This window comes from Periplaneta americana, chromosome 16 (genome assembly GCF_040183065.1).
Source record: "Periplaneta americana isolate PAMFEO1 chromosome 16, P.americana_PAMFEO1_priV1, whole genome shotgun sequence".
Classification (NCBI taxonomy): domain Eukaryota; kingdom Metazoa; phylum Arthropoda; class Insecta; order Blattodea; family Blattidae; genus Periplaneta; species Periplaneta americana.
In genome coordinates, this window is record NC_091132.1 from 172,568,576 (window position 1) to 172,592,262 (window position 23,687).

At 37.6% G+C, this 23,687-nt stretch overlaps 1 protein-coding gene across 2 annotated transcripts in view; it reads left to right on the plus strand.

Moving 5' to 3' along the window:
- The first annotated feature begins 829 nt into the window (after positions 1–829).
- Positions 830–23,687, plus strand: part of LOC138691932 (zinc finger protein ZFP2-like) — a 78,353-nt gene continuing 55,495 nt past the window's right edge. Inside the window, exons 1-4 of one of the 2 annotated variants that reach the window (XM_069814584.1) lie at positions 830–902; positions 1,638–1,775; positions 3,670–3,752; positions 14,090–14,184. In XM_069814584.1, the coding sequence (XP_069670685.1) occupies positions 3,734–3,752; positions 14,090–14,184 (114 nt within the window). In that variant the 5' untranslated portion in view covers positions 830–902; positions 1,638–1,775; positions 3,670–3,733. Of the gene's footprint in view, positions 903–1,637; positions 1,776–3,669; positions 3,753–11,849; positions 11,920–14,089; positions 14,185–23,687 lie in introns of those variants that run through there. The other variant, XM_069814583.1, reaches the window with a different exon arrangement.

Consider the following 23,687-nt stretch of genomic DNA (forward strand, 5'->3'; position numbering starts at 1 on the left):
CGCTACTGTATAAAGGAATATTTCTTTTTTTTCTCAATCTCAAAGATTGAACGTAAGTAGTATTAGATATGTTGGAGAAAGGATGCCCCTCATTGGAAAATCTAAAATCTGGCAACCTTGTTCTAACGTTATAAAAGGTAAAAGGTAAAGGTATCCCCGTAACATGCCATGAAGGCACTTGGGGGGCATGGAGAGCCCCATGCTTTCCATGACCTTGGCACTAGAATGAGGTGGTGTGGTCGACTCCACGCTCTGACCGCCTTATACCCCCGGGAAAGACCCGGTACTCAATTTTATAGGAGGCTGAGTGAACCTCGGGGCCGTTCTGAAAGTTTGGCAACTAGAAAAAAATCCTGTCACCACCTGGGATCGAACCCTGGACCTTCCAGTCCGTAGCCAGCTGCTCTACACGTTATAGCATAGCAAAACTACTATCACGGCTATCTTGATCTCTTCAATGATAGATCCGACATTGGCTTTCATGTATTTAACTGTTTAATATTAATTATGTTATATAATTACTCTTACAATACTAAATGACATAAGTGGACAGAAAAAAAAAGGGCAATAATTCACTCGAAGAAAAATTATAGGCTATTAACTACCTAAATTAGAGAGTAGTAAACTAATTTGTGAATGAACGTGAAAGTCGAATGAAACCTCTAGGGATCAAGTTATTACTTTGGTAAATTAATCGAAAGACAGGTAAAATCTATTGCAACAACTATTAGTATGTATTTTTCAACTTTTCATGTAGTATTCTGTAAAAATTCATGGTGATTTTTTATTCGTTTGTTTTAGTTGTGATGGATGTAATCAAGATTGAGGCACCCAATATCGACCCATTGGACTTACAAACAGACGATAAGACAAATGTTGAAGACAAGAAGCATTTAAGAGGGGTATATTTCATATTTCCATTTCATTTAGTATATTCCGTAGATCTTAAGTTATAGTTCCGCTATGGTGATCATCGCTGAGCGAACAATGCCGCTCGATTATCCCTACATAATTGGAGCTGGTTGCTTTACAACGTTTTGGGCGGGCTGCAGCGATTTCCGCTGTCATTCAATGCTCTGGACTGACTTTGCTTCAAAGTGACTGCGATAATCGTCAGTTTAATTATTCATGTTTCCAGTCATCCTGCCTTGTACGATATGAGTTCCAAAAAATACAGAGCTATCCATGAAAGGAAATGTTACGGAATGAAGTTGGTTAAATTGTAGGCAAGACTGGTAAAGTATCTGAATTTCAACATAGGTTAATTCTATGTAATTCCAATACATTAGAGAATGAATAATTCAAACATTATCTATTTTTAAAGACACAGTATATAAAAAATTCTAATTTAATGTTGTGAGAGCAGGAACATAGCTATATGTAGGGTGTCCGGGGATATCTTCCCCGAAATTTCAACCTTTAATAACGACGATTAATATAACTAATTACTTGAAACTGTTTTGAAATTCTAATGAAATGTGATTTAGTTGATGTCATGGTCTTCTGCCATCAATTTGTTTTTTATGAAACTTTACATTTGCCTCAGGGAATTGACCTAGTTTATCAAGTGCCTGTATACAGCAGTCTCTGTCAAAATGTAATAAAACACATATTTAAGATGTTTCTCTGTTCTCTAGGAAGGAAATTTACCGGCTCCCTACATCACTACAATAAAGACAGAACATATGGATTCTGACTATGATCTCATATCAGAGATGAAAGTGGAGGGAACTCCAGTGGCAACTAATGTTCCTATGGTGAAATGTGAAGCAGAGGTGAGTGGAGCACATATAGTTCGTTAAATCTTTCTCTTTCAATTATTCTTGAATTGTATTATTTTCGTCTCAAACATATTTGTACATCAGTGTGTCCATATGTATTTTGTTTAAGGTGGTCGTACGTACTGACTTTAGCAGTGAGTTCTGGTTTTTGGGACATTATTGTGGTAGTCGTGATATGTAAACAGTACAGTTTAGTTTTCAAAGAACAAGTGGTAGAATTTTATGACATTTATTCAGTATATAGAGGAATGGGGAGATCTAATATGCATACGAGAAATTCAATTGGGTTTTTTAAACATTAAACTTATCCATGACAACATTCTAATTTGTAGGGATTACATTCTTCAGCATTTGTGTTAAATAAAATTAGTAGAAGAACTGTTTGATGAAACCGGCTTTCCTCTGTATTACACAACAGGTTAAAAAATTACTCATTGGAAGCAATATTCTGTACCATATCGAACAGATTGGTGGAAGTAGACTTTTTCATAATCATTTATTACATCCACTGATCATATACATGATATGGGACATGTCATATTTACAAATTAATAATTAATTACGTAATATACATAAAAGTAATAACTATAATTAAATGCAACACAAATACAAATTTTAAAAACTTGGAACTTGATTGAAGAAAACTACATGTCGGTCGATTTCGGCTATAAGCCCCGTTTGCAGTATGTCTTGAAGTCAGGAGTCAATTTCAACCATCGCGTCCTTCATGAGTTGACATCCTTCTCGAAGTCAGGATCTGGAAAAGAGGAAGTAAAATTGTTTGAAGTAAGGCGTTCTTTTTCTATTCAGTTATGACAATTTTCAATAAATTCGTTCGTACTGTAAAAGCAGTTTTTGATTAAAATTTTATAAAGAGCTTTCTTAAATTTCTGATGTGCAGATATTTCTTTAAGATAATTTGGTAGGTTATTGTACATAAGAAGACCAGCATGAGTGAAACTGTTTTTATATAGAGTTGTGTTAAAACTTTCAATAAAAATATTATCTTTATCATAATAATGGTTGTTAAGATGCGCTATGTATAATGCTTGTACTGGTATTCAAATCATGACACATGTCTGATTGTCAACCTTGCTCTAAAAAATTAAAAGTATATACAGTATAATGCGTTTGTCCACATATTTTAAAAGAATTTATGCTCGACCATGCCGAAATGTAGTAATTATACACCTGGTAGCAGCTCTTTAATGGATCTCATTAAAGTACACCTATTCATTAAAGTTCAGGTGTTCCGCCAATCAGAAAGCACCATATGAAAGTGCACAATAAATAACCTACATTTGAAATAAAGCCAGTTCTGTTACTATAATAATTAGCGTTAATTGTAAATAATATTCAAATAAATACAATTTGTAATCTCGTTTTTCAATGTAAAATTGAATTTCAAGGTTATATCAAGATTAATGTTTCTTTTACTCTCTAGATTATGTCAAGGTCGTCGACATCTGTTTCTCGGAAAAAATCAATACTTTCGCGTCTGCGCACATCTCATAATTTACGAGATATTGCACAAGGTGAGTTCGCTCCCCAGTCAGATAAGAATAACATGAATACTTATGAATAATTTCAAGTTAGAAATATGGTCGAGCATAAAAAGTCGTAAGAAACTTGTCTATAATGGTAATTAAGACGCTCGTATGAAAATTATGAAACTCGCTTGCGCTCGTTTCATAAACATACTCGCGTCTTAGTTTCTATCATTATAGGCTCGTTGCATAATGTACTATTATTTGCTGGTTACAACCTTGTTGTGGGCGGCTATTCGATTGTATAGGTTAGACTTTTTTATCTGCAGGACAGAAGGTCGATGGACTAGTTGTCAAGTAATGGTGCACTGACTATCTCTTTTATTTTACTTTGTTTTTAGGGAGAAACACTAGACAGGGACATAGTGAAGGAGGAGCTGTTGCAGGAAGAATTGGAATCGGAGGATGAAATATTATCCAAGAGGTCAGTGTTGTGTGTTAGCCTTCAGTTCACCTTTAATTTTGCTTCTCCAGTGAATCAGTGTTGACAAAATCGAGTTTAACACAATAGAGTGTTGCAGTATTAAAGCAGATACTGTTCCATGGTCAGATATGCTTACCATTTTATTTATTAACATTTCATGGTATTCATACATTTATAGTCACAGTCTAGATGAAATATATACAGACGAGATTTACAATATAGTCTACTAGTACAACACAAAGTTTTAGTATCAATTTCATGAAGTGTTATTGAATTTCATGAATTCACCTACAGAATAGAAGGCGTGAGAAATTAGGTACTTCTTTAATTTGGCCCTAAATAATCTTATGTTTTGAGTTCATTTTTTATATCGATAGGGAGGCTATTAAAAATTTTTACTGGCACAATGCACTCCTTTTTGATAGCACGATAGACTTGCCGATGGGGTATGAAAGTCATTTTTTGAGGCGTATTTATGCTGTCAACTGTTGAATCAGTTACGAAGTTTTCACGATTACATACGGGGAAGATTATTAATGAAAAAATATTCTGACAAGCCATGGGCATTATTTGTAGTTTTTTAAAATAGTCCTACACGATTCCCTAGATTTGGCTCCTAGTATTATTCTAATTACTCTTTTTTGTAGTAGGAATATACTTAACAATGTGTTTGTGAAGTTGCTTAGTTATGGCTTTTAGAAAAGCGGGATGTTCATTCCCTCCCTTACATAAGCCCGCCATGGGTCCCTATCCTGAGCAAGATTAGTTCAGTCTCTAGCATCATATCCCACCTCCCTCAAATCCATTTTAATAATATCCACCCATGTATGTCGCGGCCATCCCAAAGATCTTTATTCCATCCAGCCTCCTATCTAACACTCTATATACATTTCTGGATTAACCCAATACCTGCTACATGCCCTGGCCATGTCAAATGTCTGCATTTAATGTTCCTAATTATGTCAGGTGAAGAATACAATGCGTGCAGTTCTGTGTTGTGTAACTTTCTCCATTCTCCTGTAACTTCATTCCTCTTAGCCCCAAATATTTTCCTAAGCAGTTTATTTTCTATCACCCTTAACCTTTGTTGCTCTCTCAAAGTGAGGATGCCTGTTTCGAAGTTCATTATAAAATCAGGGAAATTTAAAAACGAACAAAGAGAGTTTTTCAAATTTGTCCTCCATTTTGTAAAGAACATTTCCAAACCTTGTATCGTACTATTATAAAATGCAGACTTTCTAGCGTTAGAAAATGAAATCATTTCCGAAACCTTCAATTGTCATGTATTGTTTATACTTTATTCATTGTTGATATTATATCGATAGTGGAGTTTTTCTTTTTTGTGTGAATTTAGCACATTCTCTATTGTATCATATAAATTGGTGGTGGATATTTTTCATTTTAGGATTGAAGTAAGTCAAAACGATAAAGTGTCATTACTTTTCGATCATGTTGGACACAAGGAACACATGATGGTGAGACAAACTGACAATTCCTGTGTAAAATCAGAGAAAACTGCCTGTTTAATATCTACTGCATTTCTGAAGTATGACAGTCTGCTCACAAGCAGTGAGAAAAAGAAAAAACAGTCTCTCAAATCTAATGTGAAAAAACATACTGGTGAAAAGTCATTCAAATGTGATGTCTGTGGAAAGTGTTACTCTCAGGCAATAAATCTCAAGAGACACGGACTTAATCACACCGGCGACAAGCCGTACATGTGTCACGTGTGCGGTAAAACTTTCACAGAGCCTGGCAACTTTAGGAAACACGAACGTCTGCATGCCGATAAGGCTTTCAAGTGCGACATTTGTGGCAAATGTTACGCGCAGCAATCTTTATTGGAGTTGCATTTACGTCAGCATACTGGCGACTTACCCTTCAAGTGCGATGTGTGTGGCAAATGTTTCTTCAGGTCTGGCACTTTGAGAGTACATTCGCGACGGCACACAGGAGAAAAACCATACAAGTGTGATGTTTGTGGAATGGGTTTTGCCGATTCCTGTCAGTTGAAACCGCACTCACGTGTCCACACGGGCGAGAAACCATTTAAATGCAAAGTGTGTGGCAAGTGTTTTCCTCATAGCGGATCATTGAACGCTCACACTCGCATTCATTCTGGGGAAAAACCCTTCAAGTGCAAGTTTTGTGGGATGTGTTTCTTGTTGTTGCCGGCCCTGAAGGTGCATATACGACAGCATACGGGTGAAAAACCGTTTAAGTGTGATGTTTGTGGAGAGAGTTTCAGGTATTCCAGTCGATTAATTCCACACGCACGAATGCATGCTGGACAGAAACCTTTTAAATGCAAGGAGTGCGGTAAGTGTTTTACTCGCGAAATATCCCTAAAACGTCATAAACGCCAGCATACTCCCAAGGAGACGTACAAATGTGAGCAGTGCGGGAAAAAGTGTATGAGACCGGATACCCTAAAATTGCATATACTCAAGCATAGTGGTGAGGAAAGTCAACAATAACGACAGATAACAATGGCTTGCATTTCGAGTTTACAAGACATGTAGTAGCTCCAAGTTCGATATACTTGTCAAGAAGTAAAAATCACTAACCGAAGATTATGCAGTGTTATAGGATGCGGAACTAGAAATATGCTACACTAGTATATTATTATTATTATTATTATTATTATTAGCTTATTAGAAATGTAACCAGGTACATGGCACTTTACATAATTAGAAGGTCATTCGCTCTATTTCTTCGATTCTAATGATCCAGGCCAATAGCATGCCAATTTGTCTGTATAGAATTCTACGGAACTTTTATTTTCAAAGAGGAAGAAGTGACATTCAACAAAATATTCTGTAATTGGATGGGAGAGGTCTATGATCTACATGTCAAATATTCAACTCAGTGGCGTGGAGTGCAATTTTATGTGAAGGAAGCAGTAGTACATATTTTTATATGTACAGTACAGAATTGTATCCAGTCTGCTGTCAAAAAAATCTGAAAGTTAGAATTTATAAAAGAGTTATATTACAGGTTCTTCTGTATGGTTGTGAAACTTGGACTCTCACTCTGAGAGAGGAACATAGGTTAAGGGTGTTTGAGAATAAGGTGCTTAGAAAAATATTTGGGGCTAACCGGGATGAAGTTACAGGAGAATGGAGAAAGTTACACAACACAGAACTGCACGCATTGTATTCTTCACCTGACATAATTAGGAACATTAAATCCAGACGTTTGAGATGGGCAGGGCATGTAGCAGGTATGGGCGAATCCAGAAATGCATATAGAGTGTTGGTTGAGATACCGTAGGGAAAAAGACCTTTAGGGAGGCCGAGACGTAGATGGGAGGATAATATTAAAATGGATTTGAGGGAGGTGGGATATGATGATATAGACTGGATTAATCTTGCACAGGATAGGGAACGATGGTGGGCTTATGTGAGGGCGGCAGTGAACCTCCGGGTTCCTTAAAAGCCGTTTGTATATATGTAAGTACAAAATTGTATGAAGGAAATTGAACGCAGAATAAATATGGCAAATGCCTGTTATTATTCGGTTGAGAAGCTTTTATCTTCCAGTCTGCTCTCAAAAATCTAAAAGTTAGAATTTATAAACCAGTTACGTTTGTTCTTTATGGTTGTGAAACTTTGAGAGTAGAACTAAAGGTAAGTGTGTTCGAGAATAAGGGCTCTTAGGAAAATATTTGGGGCTAAGAGGGATAAAGTTACAGGAGACTGAAGTTACACGACGCATAACTGCACGCATTGTATTCTTCACCGGACATAATTATGAACATTAAATCCAGACGTTTGAGATGGACAGGGCATGTAGCACGTAAGGGCGAATCCAGAATGTTAATAGAGTGTTAGTTGGGACGATGGATGGAATAAGACTTTTGGGAATGCCGAGACGTAGATGGGAAGATAATATTAAAATATATTTTCAATACTTTTCTTTACATATATCAAAGTGTGGTATTAAATGACACAGTATTATAAATTATTTGAAATGTAATGAAATTATAAATATTCAGTAAAATGTTGAAAAAGTAATTCTTTAATTGTCCCGTACCTACACAGCTAGGCTACATCGTATTAATACATTATTAGTACGTGGCTCGTATATAAAGTGCAGTAAATTGTGCCTCTTTGAGATTATTAAGATCTTGCAACACTATACTCCAGAATAAGTAAATGTCTGCCCAAAAAAATTACCCTTTCAACATTGAAAACTTACTTACTTACTGGCTTTTAAGGGACCCGGAGGTTCATTGCCGCCCTCACATAAGCCCGCCATTGGTACCTATTCTGAGAAAGATTAATCCATTCTCTATCATCATATCCCACCTCCCTCAAATCCATTTTAATATTATCCCATCCCTAGGCTTATTTGCAGGATTCGTAACAAGCTGCTTTTTACGGTGATGAGTTGTTAGGCCTTCGCCCAACCCCCAAGCTGGAGGACCACTCCTCAACTGTCCGTGACTGCTTATTCAATATATTCAATATTTCAACATTGAAAACAGATTTGTTAATATTAAATTTGATTTCTCTCTGATCAGCCACCTCTAATACATTCAATAAAATCTCATTCAACTTATTCAGAGATTCAGCCCTAATAATAAAATCATCATGAAATATCACCACAGTTTCAAAGCTCTGCGCTATAATGTGGTGAAAGATTCCCAGTGCAGTCTTCAATCCAAAAGCTAATCTTTGAAAAAAAATAGCGACCCCAATGTGTCTGAAATGTACACAATTTTAGAACTCTCTTGATCTAAAGGGAGCATCCAAATTTCACACAAGTGCTTTCCATACTACATTCCTTAAACAGCATTCGAAAATTCCTCCCGCTATCACTCAAGAAAATACTAGTGGAAACACTAGTAATGCCCCACTTCGATTATTGTGATTTTCTACTGACTGACCTCAATGTCAACCAGTCGCAAAAATTACAACGTGTCCATAATTCTTGTGTTCGCTTCGTCTGCGATATCCGTCGCGCTGACCACATTACCCCATCCTTCCGAACTCTAAACAGGCTACGGCTTAACGAACGTAGAAATTCTCATTCTCTTGTTCTCCTTTTCCAAGTCCTTCACACCTCTACACCTACCTACCTTGCCTCCCGTTTCAGTTACCTGTCATCTTCACACGCACGCAAAATAGCCGCATACTAGCCATACCAACACATAAGACATCATCGTATTCATCATCATACACAATCTCGCTCTCGCGCTTGTGGAATACCCTACGCAGTGACATCAGAGACTGTCGGAATTTAGTAGCGTTCAAAAGCAAGCTTATTAATCATTTTCTTACTGCGTAGAGTAGGTTTAATTTTTACTTCATTAATAAAAAAAAATTCTCTCTTCTTAACTTTTACAATAAACAGTCTAGCTATTATTAATCAGTTAATCTTTTAGTACTTTGATTTTTATTGTATTTGTAAATTTAATAGTAATTGTAATTGTATTCTTAATATTGTAGTTGTAATCCCTTGTTAGAGGGGAACAGAAGGGCTGATAGCCTTATCTCTACCACCTTAAATTAATAAAACTATGAGAAAAGTATTTAGACATGTATAATGATAATTAGGCAATGTAGCAGCGATAAAAATGTGCGATATTCATAATTACATAACAGGTTCTAGAGTTGAACGGTTTTTTTCGAACTTTTACATTAATTCCTCAGAAAAACTTGGAAAATAGTCGTGGGTAACGAAACACGTCCTTCAATCCCTGTTAGTAAAATTATAAAAATATCAGAACACATCATCCAGAAAGTGACATATACAGGAACAAAGACCACCTTGGAGATGAACTTCTTCACTGCAATAAACAGATTGATATGTATTCCGCTACAGGTAATGATTTCCTGTTTTATTATTTTTGGCATAATACTAAATGAGGCAGTAGAGCAAGTGGACAGCTTCAAATATTTGAGGTGTACTATAAGCAGTGACATGAGCTGCTGCCAGGAAGTCAATAGGAGGATAGCAATGGCAAAGGAAGCTTTTAATAGACCTCTGGAAAAAGAACTAAGGAAAAGACTAGTGAAGTGCTTTGTGTGGAATGTGGCAATATATGGAGCAGAAATATGGACATTACGACGAAGTGAAGAGAAGCGACTAGAAGCATTTGAAATACGAATATGAAGTAGAATGGAACGTGTGACGTGGACAGACAGAATAAGAAATGAAGCTGTTTTGGAAAGATTGGGTGAAGAAAGAATGATGCTGAAACTGATCAGGAAGAGAAAAAGGATTTGTTTGGGTCACTGGCTGAAAAGAAACTGCCTGCTGAAGGATGCACTGAAAGAAATGGTGAACGGGGGAAGAGTTCGGGGCAGAAGAAGATATCTGATGGTAGACGACATTAAGAGATATGGATTATGTGCAGAGACTGGGAGGAAAGCTGAAAATAGGGAAGATTGGATAATGCTGGGTTTGCAGTGGAAGACCTGCCCTGAGGCAGGACACTTATGTGTGTACTAACTAGTATAGAGCGTATGTTTTAACTTTCGACGTTCGCGGAGTAGAGCAGAAACAGCAGTGCAGACTTTCCGGTATGTGAAATGTATGGTACTGTAGAATTGAGGGTAATGGACAACTTTACGCAAGACGACTCTGAAGTGATATGTCAATTGGCACTGATTTCAGAGATCCATGCAGTAGTTTACCTGTTTTATTCTATAGATGAGAATTTTTATTTCAGTTTACAATTATTAACCATAGGATTCATATTAGGGAGTCCCAGGGATCGTTAGTACTTTTCAATCAACCTAAATTACGTGATAAATGATATCAATTCTTTTTGCAATTTTTAGTATGCTCTCAGATGTCTTATATTTTTGTGTCAACGGCACTCAAATAAGTTTTCTAAAGAACTAAAATTAGTGTAGTGACAAGACATTTTTTTTTCATTTACGAGTAATATTAAATGATTAATACAACTTTGTCGTTTTATTTTGAGCTAGACATTGTTTCTTAATAAATGTGTTGACTATTTTAAGTTTTTCATGGTCCCAAGAAAAAAATTCCATATTTACTCTATTAATTACACAAGGGGTTTTAGGGACCCCCGTTATGCATTATTGTATATTCCAACTGTTAGGCATCCCAGGGTTAATAAGAAAAAATAACAGTTGACCGTTGGTTGCAAGGGGTTTACCTAAGTGCAGCATTTCATTCCAGGATAACACTAGTGAGCTTACAGTGTAGATGCATTTGGGTAAAGGGTAAGATCGCATTTCTATCAATTTATTATAGGTGCAGTATAGCTATACCATAAATGAGCCTACATTGCTATCGAACAATTATTAAAGAACGAGATAGATCGTTGGTGATTTAATTACCCAGCCATTTAGCATTATCTCTAGTTGACAGATCATCCGGATTTTCTCCTACAAAATCTGCTCAAGTTCCTTAAGTGGTAGAGAATGAACGAAGTGAGACATGTGTGCTTTAGGCTAGAAGATTACATAAAATATAAGCTGAGTCCCATAGTGCTTTCACATGGTAACGATGTCGTTTATCTTTTATTCTGTACTTTCTCCCTCATTGGTTCTTTCCTGATTCATTTACACAGATCTGTCTAGTTGCTCTTTTCGATATTGACGTAGGTACTTAAAACCAACGTCAGGGTGAGACTACTTATCGATCAGTGTTGCCAACACATAGATTGTATCCCCGTCAGGTTAACACCTGGAAATCCGTCAGAATCCGTCAAAATAAAAAAAAAAAATAAATAAGACCCACTCAATGTATATGTATATATGAATACAAAGCAAATTTTAACACAATTTACTAACCAATCTTGATTAAAATAGTAATTCTTCAGCCTCTGACTTGATTACGAGGATATCTGAAACAGGGGATTCCTTAACATAGTACGACACGGGCAGGGGAGTTCAAATAAAAAGTAAAATCCCTAAAAAAATTAAACAATTAAAAACGACAGCAGCTAAAAAAATCAAAAGGCGATGTAAATCGTAATTTCCGCCACAAAATCCGCCACCCTTCAAAGCCATTCTTTTCCCGTCTGCTACGTTGGAATTTCCGTCGAGTTGGCAACACAGTTATCGATTCAATATTTTTTCACGGCCATATTAATGTCAATACAGATAGATCATACGCTTGAAGAAATATATTCTGTAGATATTTCTCATTTCAATGGGAGGAGTTAGTATTTGTTAAATTAAAGGTCAGTTTCTGTATATTCGCTAAATCAAGGAAACTAATATTAAATATTAATTCTGTGCAGTTGTAAGGAGATATTTCGGGAAGCAAATGTTAAAAGACACACAAGTATGATTATACAATATTACAGCAAAACAAATGGTAAAATTTGGCACTGAAACATGGGTTATAAAGCAAAAAGAGAAATCTAGAATACATGCAGATCAAATGAAATTTCTGAGATCAATTTAGGCATTTACACTAGAGGAATGAAGATAATAGATCACAATTCAAACACAGTATATACAGTCACGAAGCTTGAGTTTTGAGGGTACTAGGATTAATAGACTGCAGGTACAATTTCGCATTGTCTGTAATGTGTTATTCATTCATTTGAGCTCTATACACTGCAAAGAGGTTACTGGAATACGTGCTTAGGTCTAAAGCAAGGTTTTTGTTAAGAAATGACCCTGTAAGTTTATACTTCTATTTTCTCTCTTGTTCGGCATTCTCTATTTTTCCCTGAATTTCTCTTAGTCGCCATATTATATTTCGTTCAAGTAAGCACCGAAATATTGATATGGTACTATTAAATACTTAGTTACTTATTTACTTACTTGCTTTTAAGGAACCCGGAGGTTCATTGTCGCCCTCACATAAGCCCGCCATTGGTCCCTATCCTGAGCAAGATTAATCCAGTCTCTATCATCATATCCCACCTTCCTCAAATCCATTTTAATATTATCTTCCCATATACGTCTCGGCCTCCCTAAAGGTCTTTTTCCCTCCGGCCTCCCAACTAACACTCTATATGCATTTCTGGATTCGCTCATATGTGCTACATGTCCTGCCCATCTCAGACGTCTGGATTTTATGTTCCTAATTATGTCAGGTGAAGTATACAATGCGTGCAGCTCTGCGTTGTGTAACTTTCTCCATTCTCCTGTAACTTCATCCCTCTTAGCCCCAAATATTTTCCTAAGAACCTTATTCTCAAACACACTTAATCTCTGTTCCTCTCTCAAAGTGAGAGTCCAAGTTTTACAACCATACAGAACAACCGAAAGTATAACTGTTTTATAAATTCTAACTTTGACATTTTTTGACAGTAGACTAGATGACAAAAGCTTCTCAACCGAATAATAACACGCATTTCCCATATTTATTCTGCGTTTAATTTCCTTCCGAGTGTCATTTATATTTGTTACTGTTGCTCCAAGATATTTGAATTTTTCTATCTCTTCAATGAATAGATCTCCAATTTTTATAGTTCCATTTTGTAGAATATTCTGGTCACGAGACATAATCATATATTTAGTCTTTTCGGGATTTACTTCCAACCCTATCGCTTTACTTGCTTCAACTAGAATTTCCGCGTTTTCCCTAATCGTTTGTGGATTTTCTCCTAAAATATTCACGTCATCCGCAGAGACAAGAAGCTGATGTAACCCGTTCAATTCCAAACCCTGCCTGTAATCCTGAACTTTCCTAATGGCATTTTGTAGAGCGAAGTTAAAAAGTAAATGTGATAGTGCATCTCCCTGCTTTAGCCCGCAGTGAATTGGAAAAGCATCAGATAGAAACTGGCCTATACGGACTCTGCTGTATGTTTCACTAAGACACATTTTAATTAATCGAACTAGTTTCTTGGGAATACCAAATTCAATTAGAATATTATATAAAACTTCTCTCTTAACCGAGTCATACGCCTTTTTGAAATCTATGAATAACTGATGTACTGTACCCTTATACTCCAATTTTTTTCTCCAATATCTGTCGAATACAAAGAATCTGATCAGTAGTCGATCTATTACGCCTAAAACCACACTGATGATCCCCAATAATTTCATCTACATATGGAGTTAATCTTCTCAAAAGGATATTCGACAAATACAAACCCAAAAACGTGAGTGCACAAGATAAAGCCATCAAAGTAAAGTCTCAATTTTTCAATCACTGTTTTACGACCAGATGAAAGAAGGTTATTTCGTGGATTAACTGACCGCCTGAGGTGTGTAACAGTCTGAGTGCTGTGGTTGCCCCAGTTCTGTGACTAGTACCAGTGATGTCTGTGACATAGCCTCCAGGGTTGAAGCTGCTTCTTTATAAGACTTGGAAATACCATGTGAATATGTTGTAGTAACGTGTCATTTTATTCTGATACATAATGTTAATTTCTTAATTATCTCTTTCAGTTATGATGGATGTGATAAAGGTGGAACCTGAAGTTGATCCGTTAGCAATACAATGCGATAATAAAGCTGTAGAAGATAAGAAGCCGTCAGCAGAGGTAAGTAGAAAGCCTTGAATTATATGGCAGATATACACAGCAGGCCAAAAAAGAGGCACATCAGAAATATGACATGTAGAAAAATGAAATTAAACCCTTAAATTATTTTTCCTATGTAACTGAGTAACACTGAATTGATAATCTTAATCAGCGGAGGTGGCTGCATAGCGAGATAAGAAGCCGGTAACATGCCACATTTCGCCACTCAGCATTCTTACTCAGCAAGCGCCGCGAGTCTGCCGTTTTCCTTGTGCTGTATCTCTGTTGTAAGTGGTCGATTCCATTCATATTTGGTACCAACATGTCAAGTAGTTCTTTGGGTATGTAACACTGTTTGTTTGTGTTACATTTAATGGTATTATAGCATGTCAAATTAGCATGATTGGACACGGGACAAAATATAAATATAACCATTGAGTGCAGACTTTGCTAAGGTGGAGAAAAAAAAAAACCCTTTGGTTCGTCCAAAAATATATATTTTTTTCAATTCCTCCACTGTCTACCTCTATTTTAAATCTAGTCTTAAGGTGCGCAGATTTGCAGAAGTAATAATTTATGAGCACTATTCTTTCGAGGTGCAGCAGTGCAATTTTTCTCGGTTGCAGTTATTTCAATATCTGTGAACCGAATGTACTTCCGCAGTACAATTCAGGGAATTCAAGGTGACAGCTTGTTAATTATGTACCAAATAAGCTTTCCGAGTATTGAAAAGGTGCAATAGTACCTAAAATGTTATATTTCCCCCCCCCCATAAGATTTTGTCTAAATGCATCCCCCTGTAAGGGGCACTTCTGCTCATACCAACGTAAACAGAGTTTGTACACAAAACAAATGTACTAAGTGTAACTACTGTATAAAATTTCATAAAAATCTGTTAGATAGGACAAAAGTTACTAATTTTGTCTAATTGCGCCCCCCTATAAGGGGTAGTTGTCCTTATACGAACGTAATCTGAGCTTGTATACAAAACATATATGTTCCTTGTAACTGTTTTGTAAAATCTCATACAAATCTATCAAATAGGAGAGAAGTTACTAATTGTGTCTAATTGCGCCCCCCTATAAGGGGTAGTTGTCCTTATACGAACGTAATCTGAGCTTGTATACAAAACATATATGTTCCTTGTAACTGTTTTGTAAAATCTCATACAAATCTATCAAATAGGAGAGAAGTTACTAATTGTGTCTAATTGCGCCCCCCTATAAGGGGTAGTTGTCCTTATACGAACGTAATCTGAGCTTGTATACAAAACATATATGTTCCTTGTAACTGTTTTGTAAAATCTCATACAAATCTATCAAATAGGAGAGAAGTTACTAATTGTGTTTAATTGCGCCCCCCTATAAGGGGTAGTTCCCCTTATACCAACGTAATCAGAGCTTGTATACAAAACATATATGCTACTTGTAACTGCTCTGTAAAATTTCATAAAAATCTGTCAGATAGGAGAAAAGTTTCTAATTTTGTCTAAATTTGCCCCCCTATAAGGTGTAGTTCCCCTTATACCAACGTAACGAGAGCTTGCATACAAAACATATATGGTACCAGTAACTAATGTGTAAAATTTCATAAAAATCTGTCAGGTAGCTGAAAAGTTATTAACATGTCCCGCTAAATTTGCATTCTAGACCTCTGTGGGGCGGCTGGAGAAGCTCCGCTTTAACAGTGCTTATCATTGCAACCTAAATGCATTGTTCTGATGTTACTATGGAAACAATTTTCGAAATGAAATAGACCAACTACACGTTTCCAATATTCGTTGCATAGATGTGTTCTTCATAGGAGTATATTTATTTCGCTGTTGCAATTTAAGTATTAATAAAGTAAGAAGACTGATAATTAAGTAAACATAAATAAAAGCAATATCAAATAGACGTATATAACCCAGCGCTCGCAAACACAATCCAGCAAATTACCAACACGCTCTGAAAAAAAAAAAAAACAGACCAATGCTAGTTGTAGGCCTATTTCTCTTACACCTATATCGCTATGTATAGAAGAGTGAGAAAATAATCTTTGTCATTACTTTACATTGCATTATTTTTCTACCTGATAGATTGTTCTTAGTGCGAACAACAACTTCAACAGCAAATTTGTTTTTAGACTTCGCGTCCTGATTAGATTCACCTACCCGGAAATATGTGAATCGCTTGTGTAGATGATGGTTGGGCATAAATTTCATAAGTAGCGTAGGTGGAGACGGGTTACAGTTTGATTCACAGCGATCTGCTCTCTAAAGAGAGATTCTTAACACTCTGAATACAAGCCACTTTCTTTCGCACAACGAACTCAGGAATAAGTTACGCGTGTTCCTGATAAATTTTGTGATTTACTCAATTCATTTCAACAAACTTGATCCATTCCGAATTTAATGTTTTTAGTATTAACCAAATATATAAATATTCTTAAATGAAATGTATGTGATGAAAACCTAATTAATTTTGTAGCTCAAACCCTTCAAATAAAATTCTTACATTAATTGAACCTTAAATCTACACATCGAATGGTTTACTACAGGGACATCATTTTATTTATACTTCAATTTTTATTGCACCTGAGTTTTCGAATATACTTCACTCCCACCCCTTCTACTAATGAAGTTCAACCGTCCCTCACACAGATCCAAGACCGCCTTAAATAATTAATTATGTATTGTATAATATCTTATATTAATTAAACAAACCGATATTTACCATTTATATTGTTATCGTTCTTTACTGATCCTGTATAAATAATATTGAAGTTATTTATATTCTGTTATCGTTGTTTGCCTTATAAATAATATTGAAGTTATTTATATTCTGTTATCGTTGTTAGCCATATAAATAATATTCAAGTCGTCATTTATATTCTGTTATCATTCTTAAGCGACATAAATAAGATATATTTAATATTAGGTTTGGAACAATCAGTTGCATAATACTGGTTTTAATATTTTTCTTTTTATATTATTTTATTATACAATATTCAAACACAAATACATGAAAGAAGTGACGAGGATTTGAAACTGAGACGTTTACATCTAAATTCCGACGTTTTTCCGACTGAACTACGAGGGCACAAGTAAAGAAACATTTGCGGAATAAGTGGCCAAATCCCCCTCCAAGATTTTCTGACGATTTGTACAAGTTCGTCCAGGATGCGGGGGGCAAAGGCTAATTGGGATTTCCCGGTCAAAAATCCTGATAGAACTAATATTTAACCCTTGCGGTGAATTTCGGTGAAGTCCGGAGGGCCCAATTAGTCAAATCCACTCTCTCACCGCCACGCTTGGGCCCCTGGGATCTATTAAGATTCGAAAGAGACAGTGGTGTGCGGAAAGCAATGGGAAGTTAGCGCATTTATCCTTCCGAAGAAAAATCGCAAAGATGAGCAAAGGAAGCTTTTAACAGAAAAAGGAGCAACTTCTGGGGACCTCTGGAAAAAGAACTAAGGAATAGACTAGTGAAGTGTTTTGTGTGGAGTGTGGCACTGTGTGAGGAAAAAACGTGAGCATTACGATGATGTGAGAAAGAGAAACGAATAGAAGCATTTGAAATGTGGATGTGGAGAAAAATGGAACGTGTGAAGTGAACAGACAGAATAAGAAATGCAGTTGTGTTGGAAAAAGTGGATGAAGAAAGAAAGATGGTGAAACTGATTAGAAAGAGAAAAAGGAATTGGTTGGGTCACTGGTTGAGAAGAAACTGCCTACTGAGGGATGCACTGGAAGGAATGGTGAACGGGAGAAGTGTTCGGGCAGAAAAAGATATCAAATAATAGACGACATTAAGATATGTGGATTATGTGTGGAGACTAAGAGGAAGGCAGGAAATAGAAAAGATTGGAGAATGCTGGGTTTGCATTGAAAGATCTGCCCATGGGCAGAACACTTATGTATGTCCCATGGCGGAAGAATCTTGGCGAGGCGGTGCGCAGCTATCGGCCCCTCTCACGTAAACAGATGACGTCTCGCTGGGACCAATATCCAGCCTTGCCTTCAGTAAAGCATTACATTGAGGCGGTTCTGATCTTGATTATGTTACTCGAAGGCATCATTGATGAAAATAAATATTTGTTACGGGACATTATAATTATGAACAATGATAATATGCTGACGATACAGCAATAACTCTGTGCACTTACTTACTTACTTTCTTACTGGCTTTTGAGGAACCCGGAGGTTCATTGCCGCCCTCACATAAGCCCGCCATTGGTCCCTATCCTGAGCAAAATTAATCCAGTCTGTATCATCATATCCCTCTTCCCTAAAATCAATTTTAATATTATCCTCCCATCTACGTCTCGGTCTCCCCAAAGGTCTTTTTCCTTCCGGTCTCCCAACTAACACTCTATATGCATTTCTGGATTCGCCCATACGTGCTACATGCCCTGCCCATCTCAAACGTCTGGATTTAATGTTCCTAATTATGTCAGGTGAAGAATACAATGAGTGCAGTTCTGCATTGTGTAACTTTCTCCATTCTCCGGTAACTTCATCCCTCTTAGCCCCAAATATTTTCCTAAGCACCTTATTCTCAAACACCCTTATCCTATGTTCCTCCCTCAGAGTGATAGTCCAAGTTTCACAACCATATAGAACAACCGGTAATATAACTGTTTTATAAATTCTAACTTTCTGATTTTTGGACAGCAGACTGGATGATAAGAGCTTCTCAACCGAATAATAACAGGCATTTCCCATATTTATTCTGCGTTTAATTTCCTCCCGAGTGTCATTTATATTTGTTACTGTTGCTCCAAGATATTTGAAATTGTCCACCTCTTCGAAGGATAAATCTCCAATTTTTATATTTCCATTTCGTACAATATTCTGGTCACAAGACATAATCATATACTTTGTCTCTTCGGGATTTACTGCCAAACCGATCGCTTTACTTGCTTCAAGTAAAATTTCCGTGTTTTCCCTAATTGTTTGTGGATTTTCTCCTAACATATTCACGTCATCCGCATAGACAAGAAGCTGATGTAACCCGTTCAATTCCAAACCCTGCCTGTAATCCTGAACTTTCCTAATGGCATATTCTAAAGCGAAGTTAAAAAGTAAAGGTGATAGTGCATCTCCCTGTTTTAGCCCGCAGTGAATTGGAAAAGCATCAGATAGAAACTGATCTATATGGACTCTGTGCACTAAATGTGAAAATGAATTAATGGACAAGCACAAAAAAAATAAAATAAAATAATAATAATAATAATAATAATAATAATAATAATAAAGGTAAAGGTATCCCCGTAACATGCCATGAAGGCACTTGGGGGGGCATGGAGGTAGAGCCCCATGCTTTCCATGACCTCGACACTAGAATGAGGTGGTGTGGTCGGCACCACGCTCTGACCGCCTTTTACCCCCGGGAAAGACCCGATACTCAATTTTTGCAGGAGGCAGAGTGAACCTCGGGGCCGTTCTGAAAGTTTGGCAACGAGATAAAATCCTTTCACCATCTGGGATCGAACCCCGGACCTTTCAGTCCGTTGCCAGCTGCTCTACCAACTGAGCTAATAATAATAATAATAATAATAATAATAATAATAATAATAATAATAATATAATAATCCATCTTCATTCTCAACATAATCTTTTCTTAATTCTGAAATTATTATATGAGTTAGTCTACAAATTATGTATATTGTGACTTTTCTATGTTTTTGTCTATCTATTCCTCGCTAGAATTTGATCCTGGTATTACAATTAATAATTTCATTTTATAAACAACAGAGAGATTTATGTATGGGAATTACGTAAAATTAGTTTTTAATACCGGTATAATTTGAAAATACATACATACAAAATTATGGACGCTGTAGCATGTCTTTGCTGTGAAAAATAACACCAGGTTTTTAGATTACCTACTTGAGCCGATACTTTGCAATGAATGGCTAAATTGTAGATACTCCAGTCGCAACATTGAATTCACCTTAAGTTTACTTATAGCCAAAATTTTGTTTTGCAATAAAAAAACAAAGTAGGAAATGTAGGGTAAATGTGCGTACTGCCTTTGTCAGATGGTTATACTGCCTGCTCATTCAATGATCAAACATGTAACATGACCTATATACTTACTTACGGCTTTTAAGGAACCCGGAGGTTCATTGTCGCACTCGAATAAGCCCGCTATCTGTCCCTCTCCTGTGCGAGATTAATCCAGTCTCTGTTATATGTTTTTCTCTGCGCCCTCCCACTAACACTCTATATGCATTTCTGAATTCGCCCATACGTGCTACATGACCTTTACTATGCCTAAAGCTGACATTAGAGACTATTTTCCAGTCTCTGCACCCTACCTCGAATAGGGATCACTTGAAACTACAGATTTTAATTTCTCAACTTGGAGTTTTAAAGCAGAACAAGCTTACATTGAATGAGAGGACACTGGATAAAATCTACTGGTCGTTTCTCGTCACAATAGAAATGTGTATTAGAATAGTACCAACTAAAGATAAATATCTCTAATATTTATATACGGAGAGCTATGAAAATGAGGACACACAAAGTAGAAGAGGGGATAAGCAAAGTGAAGTAGTCGGTCTGGATGGCGCAGTCGGTCGAGTGCTGTTCGCTTTATGACTCTTAATACACACCAAAAAATATTACACTTTGAACAATTCAAATTGTTTAATTAAACTCAATTTGTCAGTCTCATTGTAACTGTATACTCGTTACTACCGCTTGTTATATTGTAGCCTATGCAATGCAATTCCTCCCATGTGAAGTAGAGGAACATGTAATCTCCTATGTGAATATTAAGCATATATTTTTGTAGTTGTGACACGCTGGCTTATTAAGCGTAGATTATTGTTATCAATTATGTAGGCTGACTGCACAGAGATGTTATTTAAATGTGTAGATTAAATAAATGAACAAAATCCCACTAATAAATGTGTTTATTCTTCCTACTGAAAAAAATTATGTTTTGCACATAGGAGATATTGTAGGAACAACGACGATAATGTTTTTGTTGCATTCATCTTAAGCCAGAGCACGGCGGGTACAGGGTGTGAGGGCGATCTCCTCGTGACTGCCATCTGTGCTGCAGGGAAGAGTGTTGCCGTCTGTTGCAACTGCTACTGAATTCACTGCGATATAGCGATCTTTTCCTAGAAACAAAATCGATTTCTTACTAAATAAAAATAAAGAAATGGAGAAGGAAGCCTCTGTTCTTTTAATCTTAAGCATTTAGTGCGTCAACTTACTGTTATTGAACATTTTCCACCCTGTATGAATTTTTGTACCACCTTTCACAGTTGAGATGCAGCTCTTCGCTTGTTTCATTCCGTATGAACTGAAACAACCCAGAACTCACCACGTGGAGGTGGCTGCATGTCGAGTTCCGCCCTGCCCTTCCCAACCTCCCTACCATTGGGCAGTGCATTAAATTTTTGTGGTTTGCAATTTTTTTATTTTTTTTAGATTTTTATTTATTTTTAATTTTTTTTTATTTTTTATTTATTTTTTATTTTTTATTTTTAGAAAATTTGGTTTTATTTAACGACGCTCGCAAAAGCAGGGGTTATATCAGCGTCGCCGGTGTGCCGGAATTTTGTCCCGCAGGAGTTCTTTTACATGCCAGTAAATCTACTGACATGAGCCTGTCGCATTTAAGCACACTTAAATGCCATCGACCTGGCCCGGGATCGAATCCGCAACCTTGGGCAGAGAAGGCCAGCGCTATACCAACTCGCCAACCAGGTCGACAATATATAGGCCTAAATGTTGTTATTTATTTAACGACGCTCGCAAAAGGAGGGGATATCAGCGTCGCCGGAGTGCCGGAATTTTGTCCCGCAGGAGTAGTTTTACATGCCAGTAAATCTACTGACATGAGCCTGTCGCATTTAAGCACACTTAAATGCCATCGACCTGGCCCGGGATCGAATCCGCAACCTTGGGCAGAGAAGGCCAGCGCTATACCAACTCGCCAACCAGGTCGACTGTATAAAATGTTATGTTTTTTATTTAACGACGCTCGCAACTGCAGAGGTTATATCAGCGTCGCCGGTGTGCCGGAATTTTGTCCCGCAGGAGTTCTTTTACATGCCAGTAAATCTACTGACATGAGGCTGTCGCATTTAAGCACACTTAAATGCCATCGACCTGGCCCGGGATCGAACCCGCAACCTTGGGCAGAGAAGGCCAGCGCTATACCAACTCGCCAACCAGGTCGACCAGAATTTGGATCCAGGACCGCAGCCGCGGAAGTGTTCCCCTACTTCCGTCCAGATTGTTTTCTAACCGAGTCCAAAAATCTTTCCAAAGCTTCCTCAGCCGGGATAGGTTTCCAAAGTCGAAAGGGTTCAAAGGGTCTCTGTTCCTCCGACATCCTGCCTGAGTCAGAGTCCTCACTGTCCGTACTGGACTCATCCTGCCGACTTGACTGGGGAGGACTGTCGTCTGTATTGTGTGGTGGGGCAGTGTCAGTGCCTAGGCCGCCCGCTGTAGAAGGTCCCGCCATCGCTTCCCCCTGAGGGTCCTCAGGAGGAAGGTCAAACGTGACCCTCGGGCGCGGACGGTCGTCCCCCTGGTCTTTCTCAGGATCCCTGAGAATACCATGGGGGGGTGGCGGGGGTAGTGGCGGTACTGGTGTAGATGGAGAAGATGGCGGTGGGTGTGTGCGGCGTGAGCGGCGTGATCGTCGTCTCACTTGTTGTGGGTGTATTTCAGTGCAGGGGGGAGCATAAAAGTATTTGAATTTTGTACAGTACCGGGGGTGTGTTGGGGAAGGCTGAGGCGATGAAGGCGGAGGGACAGGCTCAGGGGGCGTGGAGGCACCCCTCCTGTCCCCTGGACTGCCGCTACTCCAGAGGTAGTAGCCCCCCAGCCCTATCGCCCCAACGATCCCCACAATTTTGAAGAAATCGGGCTTACCGAACGAAAAACGGGGCCCGCCTTCCGCAACCGCAGGTCCTTCCTTCCGCGGTCCAACCGCATACGCAGGTCTTCCCGCCGTCTGGAAGGCTCCCATACGAGAGCCCCCAGCAAATGCAGCTGCCCCCGTGAAGGGATAGCCTCCCTTGTTCATCAAAAGAAACGCAGATCGCATTCCGGACATACCGAACTATTCTTCCGAGAAAAGCAAACCACAGTGTTTCCATGGAAACGATCCGTCTTGTCGTGTCTGTCGGCCATTGTTGATGACGTCGGCACGACAATACGCAAGCGCACGAGTACGTTGAAATACCGATACAATAAAAGATGCGAACGTTTTCACATCTTCTATCTTTAAGATATTATTATTCCCTACATTTATATTACAAAAGGAGATTAGGCCTATTATTTTATATCTTGACGAGTATTAAATACTGGCAAATAGAAATTGAATAATATTTATTAGAATTCAGTTTGCTTACTAATACATAAATAGTATACCAAGATGTGTTGCTACTCTTTCTTTACTTCAGACAGTGGTACATGCAACAGGACTTCTGTCTTGTGTAAGCATTTCATGTTCTAGCGCGTTATTTTGTTTATTTATTTACTTATTTATGTGTTTATTAATTATTTAACA